Genomic DNA, 11,981 nt, shown 5'->3' on the forward strand with positions numbered 1-11,981 from the left:
ACTGTGCACAAATCGAGACAACATTTAAGTTATATGTTATATATAAGTGTTTATATGAAGAAATGCTGAAATGCTTCAACTTCTGTGCTAATAGCAAAACTTTAGGAGGCAGTTTTACAAATATGGGACAGATGTTACTAACGGAATCAACGTTTCCTATCAGTTTGCAGATGTTGGACATTTAGTGTGCAATTTCTCTTAATCGATGTGATGGAGAAATGTTTTACAGCAACTCAAATGTCTGAATTTAGCCTGTAAAGCTTTTCTGAAGTCAAAACCATCAGTTCATACAGCTTTGGAAAAGAGATCTGCAATCTCAGTGGGATTATTCATGTAAAATAAAGGTAAAACAATATTAATAAAAATTACCAGTACATATGGAGCTATGTGTGTTTACAGCAGCTCAAGTTTTACATAAAAAGTCAGAAATGCAGATGTGAGGCATTCAAGGTGTCATTTCTCTGAATCGAAATGACAGATTTTTATTCTGGGGTTATTCTAAACCATCAGCTAAACAGAGAGAAATGAGATGTTCAGATGTTCAGTTAGATCCATATGCACAAATTCCAATACTGAAATGTTATTTCATCTCAGTGAACAATATAAGGGCTTTTTTTTTCAACAGTTAAGGAAAAACATTACAAACATTAGAAACTGTGACATTGAAGAGCAACAGTTATTATTTTTTTCATCAACAATTTAAAAAAGACATGTTTTTTTGTGTCAAAACTACTAAAATGACAGATTTCAAAGGTAAGACGTTGAATTCCAGTGAATTAAAATCCATTCACTTTTGACTTCATGGTAACATTTTATTTTGAAAAGCAGATTTCGTTTCGCTGCGTTTTCGTGCGTAACTGAACGGTGGATTTATGAAAACGAGACATGTTGATGGAGCATGCAGTGAATGAGTGAGTGAGTGAATTTGACACATTCTCTTTGAAGTCCCCGGCGTCCTCTGTCTGCGTGACAATGTTACACCGCGATAAACTGTGATTCAATCACACTTGATCCACGAATTACTTCCCGGAGAACAAACTATTTTCTTATCAAACTCACAGAGCATCCTCCTCTAATCCCCGACTCTCATCTGCGCGTTACATTTACTTAAATAAACCTTTTTGGTTTTCTTTTTCTACCCCGGACCATAAATTGAAGGGATCAGTGTTACACTTTCCCTACAGGATTAAACAGATCTTCCTCTGCGCTTGAATGGAGGCAGGGAACCCAGCGTTGCCCGGCCCTGAAGGCCCGGGGAGCCCTTTTGATCACGTCAATCTCCCCTTGGTGCAATACTTGTGATTGGCCAAGAGGCTAAGAAGAGGGAAAATCTTTAATTAAGCAGATAATCTCTTGTTGGGACGAGAGCGGCTCCATTTCAGAGCCCCCCTCCTTGAATGGTGAAGGAAGGAATCCTGGAGGAAGCTCTTGGTGCAGCTCAGTTCCACTTTTCCTCTCCATCTTCATCCAGACTGTCTGCAGGATCTGGACGGTCTCACTGCAGAGCCACCGTCAGCCACACCTCACCTGTCAGGATGTTCATGCATTTGGAGGTTTTCTATTACGTGTTCATTCTTCTGGCGCACATGAGATCCTGCTGCTCCTGGTGAGTTTGGTTCATTTAAGTTAAACTTTGCTCAAAAAAGTAAAAAAACAATAATAATCAAGGTGTAATCTTGTTTTTCTGCCACAGAGAATCACACAGACAACTGTTACTTTGATTTAATATTCAATATCCTCACAACAAGCAACTTCATTATTAAATGAGTCACATTAGCACCATTTTCCCACACATGAGCACATATACAGGGGTCGTACATTGAAATAATGGCTTTATTAAACACATTGATTTGTTATAGCATGTGCAGAAAAGCAGGGCTGCAGAGGATTTGGAGCCATTTTAATCAAATTTACATCAAAACTTTACCCTCAAATTGAGATATTGTGGGATGGAATAAGTGTCAGCTGCTTATCAGGCTCAAATATACAAAGTAGAAGCCATTACCCATTTTTTTACAGAGGATTTGGACCGATTTTAATGTATATTTATCATTTCTCCATCTACGAGGCAGATTTATTTGTATGGCTATTTCTAATACGCAGAGGTCGTTCAGCGTGCGTGCAGAAATAAAGGGGGGGTAGAAAGGCTTTGGAGAATCTTTAGAGAATGATGAAAAACGTACAAACATCTCACACTTTTAAACTGTTAAAGAAAAAAAACCCCAACAAACAGGTTTTAAATCCATTTCTAAAAACTGGTTCAACCACTGAATGATGAGAAAAACCGACATTTATATGTGCTTTATTTCACAAACAGAGAGCATGAACAGTCCTACAGTCACATCACATTCACTGTTGTGTTTTTCTTTAAAAATCCAGCCGTGCCGTTGCCCGCTGTGGTTGGGATCGGCCGCCGGTGTCACAGTTAACATGTTACAAAGTGCACTAATGAGATGTTAAGCAGAGGAATTTGTGAAGGACACTGAGCTTCAGTGAGTGAATAAGCTGTCTTCTTTTCCAGGTCAGTGAATAATTTCCTGATGACTGGACCCAAGGTAAGCCAACTTTCTTTTGATCTTTTCAGCCTGTCCATTTCCCCCCAAAAAAGAGAGAGAGAGCGAGAGCATGGCTTCTGTGTGCCGTGTTATTTTGTTTTCTCACTGGTGATGTCTTAATCCAAGTGCATGGACGAGCTCTGGTTTCCCGTTCAGTGGCAGAAGTGATATATCAGTGATATTCTTGGGCCCTTTGTGATTCTCCCTTTCCCACTTCGTACACTTGACCTTATTCAGAGGCTCAGTGTTTTCGGTGCGGGATTGAATGTGTTGAGAGGCGAAGGGCAGACATTGTTGTAGTGGGTGGTCATCATTAGTGAGTGAGACCCCAGTGAAAGAGGTGGCTCTCCATCTCCCCAAAGGCCACTTGAGACATATTAGTTATATTATCGTTCACACAGTCCGGACAAGCAGCCGAGCAGCGGGCGAAAGCCAGGGACAGAGCTCGCTGGTTTAACGCGGCTCTATGAGTTTGATCGAGCTTATTCAATTGGGTTGTTTTCTGGCTGTAAACTTGATCTCAATCTCGGAAGTGACTCGGGCTTTCTTCAAACATTTCTTTAAAAGCTCAATGTGATTTTTAAATCATTTCAATGCAATGACAGAATTATCTCAGAACATTATCTCAAAACAGTATGAGCATAAAATAGACATACAATAACACAATAAAACAACACAAACATGAGAACTCCCACAAAATGAGTTCAGCAACATGAATAAAAGGACTCATCTCATTTTATTGAGTGAACAAACTGAGAAGTTTATAACGTTTGGCTCCTTTTAGGTGGCGTCTTTCTCACGTTTTCCATGTGATTTTCGTTTTCTACAAGGTGCTTTGTGGCAGATCCTTCAGAACCACGTTATTATATTAGAATTAAATAACAATGAATAAAACTTGATTTCATAGAACATATTTGCATTTTTGTAGTTGATATTGCTTATTTTATATCATATATCATGTAGCAGTGTCTGCTCCCGACCGTGATGTTGTAACACGTGAATTTCCCCCAGTGTGCGAGCAATAAAATCTAATCTAATCTAATCTAATCTAATCCAACCTGACCTAACATAACACGTCTAAACCAGGTTCACTGTGCTTTATAAATATATGACAATCAAATCATACAAAACAGTATTGTAAATGAAAGACAATCAGTGAAAAGCATTTAGGAATCAGGCGTTAAAATGTTGAGTTTAACATTTAACATGTCAAATGTCGTGAGGTGAATAAATGCTTTGGGCTTTGAAAGCAAAAACCAAGCCAAGACCTTTGGTTTCTGGCCTTGACTTGAGACCCATGAGCAAGCGTTGATTAGAAGAGCTAAGGTGTGAAACCAGACGACACAATTCTTAATATAAATCTTGACAAAAGCAGATTTCCAATATTTTTACTGTTATATTTTGGCTAGAGGTTGACTGGTCATTTCCAAACAATGATGTTTCATAAATGACTTACTCATAAACACACAGTCACATACACATCTAACTCAGTCTAAGTGAGTGTAATTATATACAGTGCTCATGTGTTATATATACCTACCGTGTGTGTGTGTGTGTGTGTGTGTGTGTGTGTTGCTGCAGGCGTACCTGATCTACTCCAGCAGCGTGGCAGCAGGAGCTCAGAGCGGCATAGAGGAGTGTAAATACCAGTTTTCATGGGACCGGTGGAACTGCCCGGAGAGAGCTCTGCAGCTGTCCACGCACAGCAGCCTGCGCAGCGGTGAGTCCACACCCAAACACTCCTGGATGGAGAACATGGTCGATGATGGATGTTGTTTAGCTTCTGTTTGTCTCAAGCTCTGTGTTACGTTGCATTGGGGGAGAAGACGTAGTTCCCTTTGTGAATGGGGGCGATGTTTGCACAGCGAGGACATTCATCACCCTTCAGACTCGTTACACTGGCAATGGTCGGAGGCAAAGCAAACACAAGAATCCAGTTTTCTACACACCCACAATCCGCTCAAAATAGTAGAATAATGAAAGAGTATATAGAATATAGTCCATAAAATGACAGAAGATATTAACACCTTGAAATAATGAGCTTCTTAAATGATCTATTTTGTCCACAGACTGAAATGATTCAGTTTTAATGATTTATTTGTTATATAGAGCAAGAAGAAACTAGAAAATAATCACATTTATTTTATAAATCTTCAGCATTTAGGAATGGATTAATAATCTATTTGTCAAACAATAGTTTCAGGCCTACTTAGATATCTGTAGCATGTACATCACTTTTATGCTGCACTTTGCTGCAAGCAGGACGAGCCAATGAGAATGGAGGATTAAATCCATGTTGTAAAACACCTAAAAATAAAGAAAAGATTCCTGCACTTTCTTCCATTTTTACCTCGTTTTGTTCCTCTATTCTCTGAGGACAGAGGACGTCACTACATGTACAGATTATATGTCCAACTGTAATTTAGCTCCCAACCGGGATGTTGAACAAGTGAATTGCTCCAGTGTGGGAGCAATAAAGTCTAATCTAATCTAATCTAATGTTCGAATGTGACCTAACATAACATATCTAAACAAGGTTCACTGTGCTTTATAAATATATGGGAGTAAAATCATATAAAACTAAAATTAAGACTAAAGATTAAAAACAGAAGTGAAACCAAACAATTATCAATGGAAAGCCTTTAGGAGTCAGGTATTAAAATGTTTAGTTCTTCATCAACATTGTCAATTTCCATAAGGCGAATAAATGGATCGTAAAACACCAAAGATGTCGCTACATGTACACATTATAAATCCAACTATAATTTGTGAATTTTGGCTCTACAAATAAATGGATATAAGAGGAGGAGATTATCGAATGATGTAATAAAATATCTAACTGACATTAATTGAGTCTTTCTCGGTCTTGGCAGCCAATCGGGAGACAGCGTTCGTCCACGCCATCAGCTCGGCTGGGGTCATGTACACGCTGACCAGGAACTGCAGTCTTGGGGACTTTGACAACTGCGGCTGTGATGACAGCAGGAACGGACAACGAGGTGAGAGAGAGATAAAGATAAATATTATACGTACACACACAGATCAGCACCCAGCGGACAAAAAGCACAGATGTTTTAACCACATTGGTCACACAGGTGGCCACGGTTGGCTGTGGGGCGGCTGCAGTGACAACGTCGGCTTCGGAGAAGCCATTTCCAAACAGTTTGTGGACGCGCTGGAGACCGGGCAGGATGCACGCGCTGCCATGAATCTCCACAATAACGAGGCCGGACGCAAGGTACAGTAACTCCGTCCACGCGGGGCAGTGGAGAGATGTAGAAGGAGGAGATGTATATGTTTTAAAACATACAGTATAGACAACCGGGCGGTGCCTTGGCTGAAGTTTCTCCTCTGGCGTCCAACTGATTGCACAGTATAAAGCAGCTTTTGAATAATTTTTGTTCCCCTGCTCAGAATTACACTGAGTGTGCCACCCAAGCATCCCTTTCACGTTCGCTATAAGTGAGGTGCCACTCGTCCCTGATAATAACAGTGTGTTCGGTGTACCAGAAGGGCCTATTTACCAGCGCTGAATGCCCCTTATGACAATACCTCAACTCAAGAATCTCAGGATCACTGGTGCAAACTTAATTAGAGATCCTGGGGAGCCAGACATTGCACAGTGTTCTGTATTATGCTGCTTTTTAAAATAAGTGTTTAGTTTTATTCTTGCAATAAGGATCCCACATTTATGTTGGTCTTTGTTTGGCTCTGGGGGAGTCTGAGGGGACCACAGGCATGCAGCTGAAGTGCTCTTTGTTTACGGTGCCTTTGCTCCCCCCTGTTGGGCCCTAGGATCCCCGAGGCACCTGGAGCATCATTGTAACAGAAAAAAATGGGGGATAGAAAGAGAGAAAAACTCCTTTTTTTTCATTTCTCGCCTCAATGGGACCCTCCGTTTTTGGTCTTCTCACACTAGAAAACATGTTGATAATGAACATGCTAAATAAATACTCCTATTTCTTCGTGGCGGACAATGGCACTCAATGTGAAACTTTGATTCAGCCTCACCTCGACATAAGGTTCATCCCCTCCTCGCGGAAAAAAAGAAAAACCTTCCTTTTCATGCAACAGCTGTTTTGTGTCGGGGCAAAGTCAGGAGACACAGAGGGGCGACAGAGACGCTCAGTTGTGGACTTTGAAACTATCATTTCATCCTTTCAGGGTTTTTATCATTTTGTGTTTTCACCTCACTGGGGGAGAGCGACAATACGACCAAACAATCTGACAACACATCAGTCACACACACACACACACACACACACACACACAGAGGTTAGCTCAGCTTTTCTCCTCAGAACAATCCAATCCAACTTTATTTATAACGCACATTCAAAACAACAGTGTAGCAAGATACAACAAGGCAACACAAACATGAGAAACACCCACACAATTAGTAAACTGGAAAAGTAAAGAAGGTTATGGCCCAAGGAAGAAATGATAAGATTTTGGTTGTGATTTGGATACAATTCTGGACTTTTGTTGTTATAAAATATAGTCCATAGAGCTGATGATGATTGAGCCAATCATCGTTGCATGACTTTCTCTGAGTTTCTATCTATAGCACTGTTTAGATCATGTGACTGGTGACACATGGAGGCAACTAGTCAAGTGAGGCAGCTGCAAGTGCTTAAAAAGCACTTATTCGTTCAGCAGTTGCCGCTGTATACAGGTATATGCTCCCCCTGTCAGGTCTGATAGTATTTCTGGTTTACTGTTTCTGTTCAGGAAGAATAAACAGAGGCAGAATAATTAAAAAAAATCACACGGCATGTTAAATCTTGTCAGATACAGAAGGTTTATTGACACTCTAACATGCTGAAACTTCTTTATCTTCAGGCGTTAGCTGTAGGCAAGTGGACTTACGATGTATGTGAGTTAAGTTGAAGATTTTTAACCTCTCATCCAAGAGGCCTCTTCAGTTTTTGACTCACTGATGGAAACATCCAGGTATTTAGCCGCCTCTGAAGGCTGCATACCTGGTGAATCAATGCATGACTGGATCACTGAGAACCATCACACACATGTTTTATTTGTATATATGTTAAACCTCCGTCTGTATTTCCTCTTCCAGGCTGTGAAGGGAACCATGCAGAGGACGTGTAAGTGTCACGGTGTGTCAGGAAGCTGCACCACTCAGACCTGCTGGCTGCAGCTGCCAGAGTTCAGGGAGGTGGGGAACTACTTGAAGGAGAAGTACCACAGGGCCCTGAAGGTGGATCTCCTCCGAGGAGCGGGGAACAGCGCAGCCAGTCGGGGAGCCATTGCCGAGACATTCAGCTCCATCTCTCGCAAGGAGCTGGTCCACCTGGAAGACTCCCCTGACTACTGCCTGGAAAACCGCACTCTGGGCTTCCCGGGCACTGAGGGCCGCGAGTGTGTCAAGAAAGGCAAGAACCTGAGCAAGTGGGAGAAGCGGAGCTGCAAGAGGCTGTGTGGAGAGTGCGGGCTCGCTGTGGAGGAGCGCAAAGCCGAGATGCTGTCGAGCTGCAACTGTAAATTCCACTGGTGCTGCGCGGTGAAGTGTGAGCAGTGCAGGAAGACAGTGACCAAGTACTTTTGTGTGAAGAAAGGAGGTAAGAGGGGAAGGAATGAGAGCGCGGGCAGCCGCCGGAAGAACCTCAGACTGAGGAAGAAGCACTGAGCGTCTTCATCGCCTCCTCCCTGCTGTGCCACTGCAGCTCCTCACCGCCCAGACTCTGTGCACGACCACATAGGGTGTTTTAGAAGGAATGTTATTTCTGCCGACCACTTTCATTTGCCAGTTTTTCTTTAAGCATTTTAACGCACAAAGGGCCACATAAGGATCACATGAGTCTATTTAAGATATATTTTGTGTACAACATTTGGTTTTGTCACATTTGAAAGCAATTTCTTCTCTAAAATTCTCCACAAAACAGTTAATTTATTTCCATACAAAAAAAAACAGCTTTTTGAGTGCTTGATGATCTGACATTGGAAGAGTACAAAAAAACATCCCAGTCACACACTGTCGCTGGCCTCCGCTGCCCCTCTTGATGTATTTAATTGTATATAAAATGAAGCACTTTGTACTGTACATTGTTAATTTATTGCACAGCATTTCCTAGTGTCGCTTTTACTGCTAGTCGCCTTTGTGGTTCTGTTTTCTATTAAAATGTAATGAAAGAAAAAAAAATTAAATCCTCCAATCTTATATATTCAACTGCCTAAAGAAAGCGCTCATCCTCCTGTAACACACTCTTTGTGACAGTAATACCAGACGGTCCGCAGTAAACACAACCTTTCTCTCTGCATTGTTCAGCCCGTTGAGTTTTGCACACTCTGGGCCAAAGCCACGAGAAAAGAAAACTCTCCTTCCATCGGGCCTTTCTCAATTTCGCCTGGACAAATACCTCCCGTTCTCTCCCTCATCATGGTAATCCTCAAAGAGCCTCAAAACTCCCAAGCGCTTGGAAGTTTCTTTACTGTTTAATACTAGTTTAATTAACTTTGTCCAGACAGAGTAGGGCCGCGAGGGTGGAGGGCATGAGGCAAGTTGCCCTTAAAAATCATCCCGTCTCTAATTTTGTATGCTAATCTCCTTTTTCACGCCGCACCTCCTTAGGAGTGGGGAAAAGAAATGTTGGGAAAACGTTGGGTTGCCTGTGCAGGGGCTTCCTGCGGCTGTTTTATTTCTGGGCCCACCTATTTGGATCCTTTCACTCCTCTAGGGCCTTCCTTTGCTCGATTTAACAATGAATGCCGAGCTAATCAGCTCTCTCGGAAATGCACCACTGTTGAGGAAGGTAATCCCTTCTTCTCTGCTCTCAATGGGCCGTCGCCTTCTAAAGGACTTTGGGAAAAGGCTTTGCACAGATTCACACTGTTCGCTCAAAAGAAGTTAGTTCAAGTATTGTGCCCAAACAAGTGGGTTTTATAAACACATGCTTGCCAGGATACTCACCCCACCTGCGTGTAAGAGGTGCCAGGCCCGGGCAGACAAGCACATGGCAGCTGAGGCCGAAGCCCTTCAGAGGAGATGGGACATGAAAGAGGAGATTAGAGGTCCCATTGAGAAGGGGGCGTTCATTTCTGCACCTTCCTTCTTTACTCAATAAAATGTCAAGGAACCACCTTGTTGACATCTTATTTACCAAATAATGATCATAATCAAATCTCCTCCCTCCCGTGATGACCCCTGTGGGCCGCCTCGCCCCGCTTTGCTCTGCCTGGCGCGCAGCAAAGCCCGGCTCTCGCCAACAAAAGAAACCGAGTTAACCAAGCTTTTGCCCTGGAGCTCTGGGGAAGAAGTTCTGCAGTTTCCTAGTTACCACGAGCATGACAGCAGCTCGCACACCTTAATGTTCTTTCACAAACGCGTGTGAAAGGTGATAGACGTAGCTTAATCAGAACCTGCAGTGCATTTTGGGAGTAATGTCGCGTCAAAGTTGGTCTAAATAGCAGGTTTAAAATGACCACAAGTGCAGAACAGTCCTAAAGTATAATATTCAATTTAGTTTATTTATTTGAATTTGGTGGAATAGAACACATTATATCATATGTCATATCGCATATACATATAAATAGTAATAAAGCACTGAATATAACAACATATAAGCAGTCGAATGTAGGTAAGAGACAAGAAATGTTTAGATACACAACAAAATAATAATATTCAATGGTCAATAAGGTGTGTAAGGAATTATGGAACATTTCTGGTCCCATTTCCCCCTTTTCCTTTTTTTCTATTCCTGGAATAATTAAAATATTGCACAACTGATGAAACCAAGGACTTAAACTTAAGTCAAATTGAAAGAATTGGGTCTTTGGTGGTGATTGAAATGTTTCCATATGAGCGGTTCTTACATGAACAGGTAAACTGTTCCATAGATCAGATAAACATGGGGCTGCAACAGCTCAGTTTAGCAAAGTGGTGTCAAATCACAGATGCTGAAGAAAACACTGTCCATTAACCAACACGCACTGCAGTTTCCAAGAAAGACAACCGAGCTAAACTCCTTTGAGAAGTGATCGTGTGAGTCATACATCAACAGTGAGTCATCCTCTGCAGAAACTTTCCAATTTATACCCGCATGTATAAATACACACACACACACACACACACACATAGATAATCCAGTTGACTCAACAAGTCAGTTAATGTGTGGGAAACCCGGCCGGAAAAACACGTTTGGCCCTTTTACAATTCAGCAGTTCACAAACATACTTGCAGGTATTAAAACACAGCAGATGATACATGTGAATTACAGGATTACCACGATAATCCTGACACTTTGACATCCCTCTGGTCTGTAATTTACAAATATTTTCTAGCGTGTGACTTTTTATATTTCAAGAAATGCCTGTTGCATTCAAAACATTGTCCAAAAGAGGTCACACCACACGGTTTAAGCCTATCAGCTCCACATGAATCTCTCTCTCTCTCTCTCTCTTTCTCTCTCTGTGAGTTGCTCGGTATTAGATCTTGTGTCACCCGGTGACGTTCCAGCGCTGCACACAGGAAGTGATTAGTTTTGTGTCACAACAAACGGGGAGGGGCAACAGTGATGATAAAAGTTCCCCAAAAAAGATTTTAAAAGAGAAAGTGCTTCAAGAAAAACTAGTCTTTTCTTTAAAATAACCTTCAAAATAAAAGGACTCAGAGGAAGAATAATAACCTCGACGTCAACAAAAATGGCCCAAAGTTACAAACCACAGCTTTAAATCATGAGTCAAGGTTTCATCCACATTCCCTCGGTCAGTGCCATGGCCTCAAACACAGCAGCAGCACACCCCGCGAGGACAAGAGCGGAGGTAAAGTGACATTCTAACAGCGTGTGAAACGGGCACATCATGCTGTTTTCACCCTCAACCCCACACACCCACCCACCTAGAGAGTGACACAACCTCTGACCGAGGGGTCTGCACTTCCGTCTCTCAGGCCTGACCTGCCATGTCCTATTTGCAACCATACATGATGAGCCCAAGGTGACGCGGGAGGGGGAGGAGAGAGGAGAGTGGAGAGTGGAGAGAGACAGTGAGGGGTTAAATGCAGAAGACACAGTAGTGGTAATATGAAAATCTAATTTTGAGTCCAATTTGTTGTTTTAATTAAACAAAAAAATGAAACAGTATTTGGTTTAAATGCCCACTGTTTAAGAGTTAGTGTCTCAGTAAAACAAAGCTCTTGCCCGACGACGTACATACCAAAGTCTCAGACTCAGACCAATGCTATAATGACCATACAGTATAATTATTTCTCAATCACTTGGAAAACGTGTATGTGTAACATCCCGTGTCGCATGTTGTGTTTCTTGTTTTATTTTGAAATAATCACTGTTGCGGCTCTCGTTTCAGAGTCTGCTTCCTGTAAAGTTCCCCGCCTCTGTTTCACCTGTGTATCGTTATCCCTCCACCTGTGTATTTTAGCCTGCATGTTTCTTGTGTCTGCTGACCGGTAAGTGT

The 11,981-nt window shown here is 41.9% G+C and overlaps 1 protein-coding gene across 1 annotated transcript; it reads left to right on the forward strand.

Annotated features, from left to right (window-relative positions):
- The first annotated feature begins 598 nt into the window (after positions 1-598).
- On the forward strand, positions 599-9,647 carry wnt8b (wingless-type MMTV integration site family, member 8b). The gene is made up of 6 exons (XM_044045211.1): positions 599-1,606; positions 2,522-2,555; positions 4,137-4,275; positions 5,429-5,554; positions 5,651-5,793; positions 7,630-9,647. Exons 1-6 carry the CDS (start codon positions 1,398-1,400, stop codon positions 8,197-8,199), a joined length of 1,221 nt encoding a protein of 406 aa, XP_043901146.1. The 5' UTR covers positions 599-1,397; the 3' UTR covers positions 8,200-9,647.
- The last annotated feature ends 2,334 nt before the right edge of the window (positions 9,648-11,981 follow it).

The sequence above is a fragment of the Solea senegalensis genome, linkage group LG15 (genome assembly GCF_019176455.1).
Source record: "Solea senegalensis isolate Sse05_10M linkage group LG15, IFAPA_SoseM_1, whole genome shotgun sequence".
Taxonomy (NCBI): Eukaryota; Metazoa; Chordata; class Actinopteri; order Pleuronectiformes; family Soleidae; genus Solea; species Solea senegalensis.

Coding starts and splice junctions, on each gene's coding strand:
- wnt8b (XM_044045211.1), top strand. CDS start 1,398: ATGGTGAAGGAAGGAATCCTGGAGGAAGCTCTTGGTGCAGCTCAGTTC. Junction 1,607..2,521: donor ATGAGATCCTGCTGCTCCTG/GTGAGTTTGGTT, acceptor CTTCTTTTCCAG/GTCAGTGAATAATTTCCTGA. Junction 2,556..4,136: donor TCCTGATGACTGGACCCAAG/GTAAGCCAACTT, acceptor GTGTTGCTGCAG/GCGTACCTGATCTACTCCAG.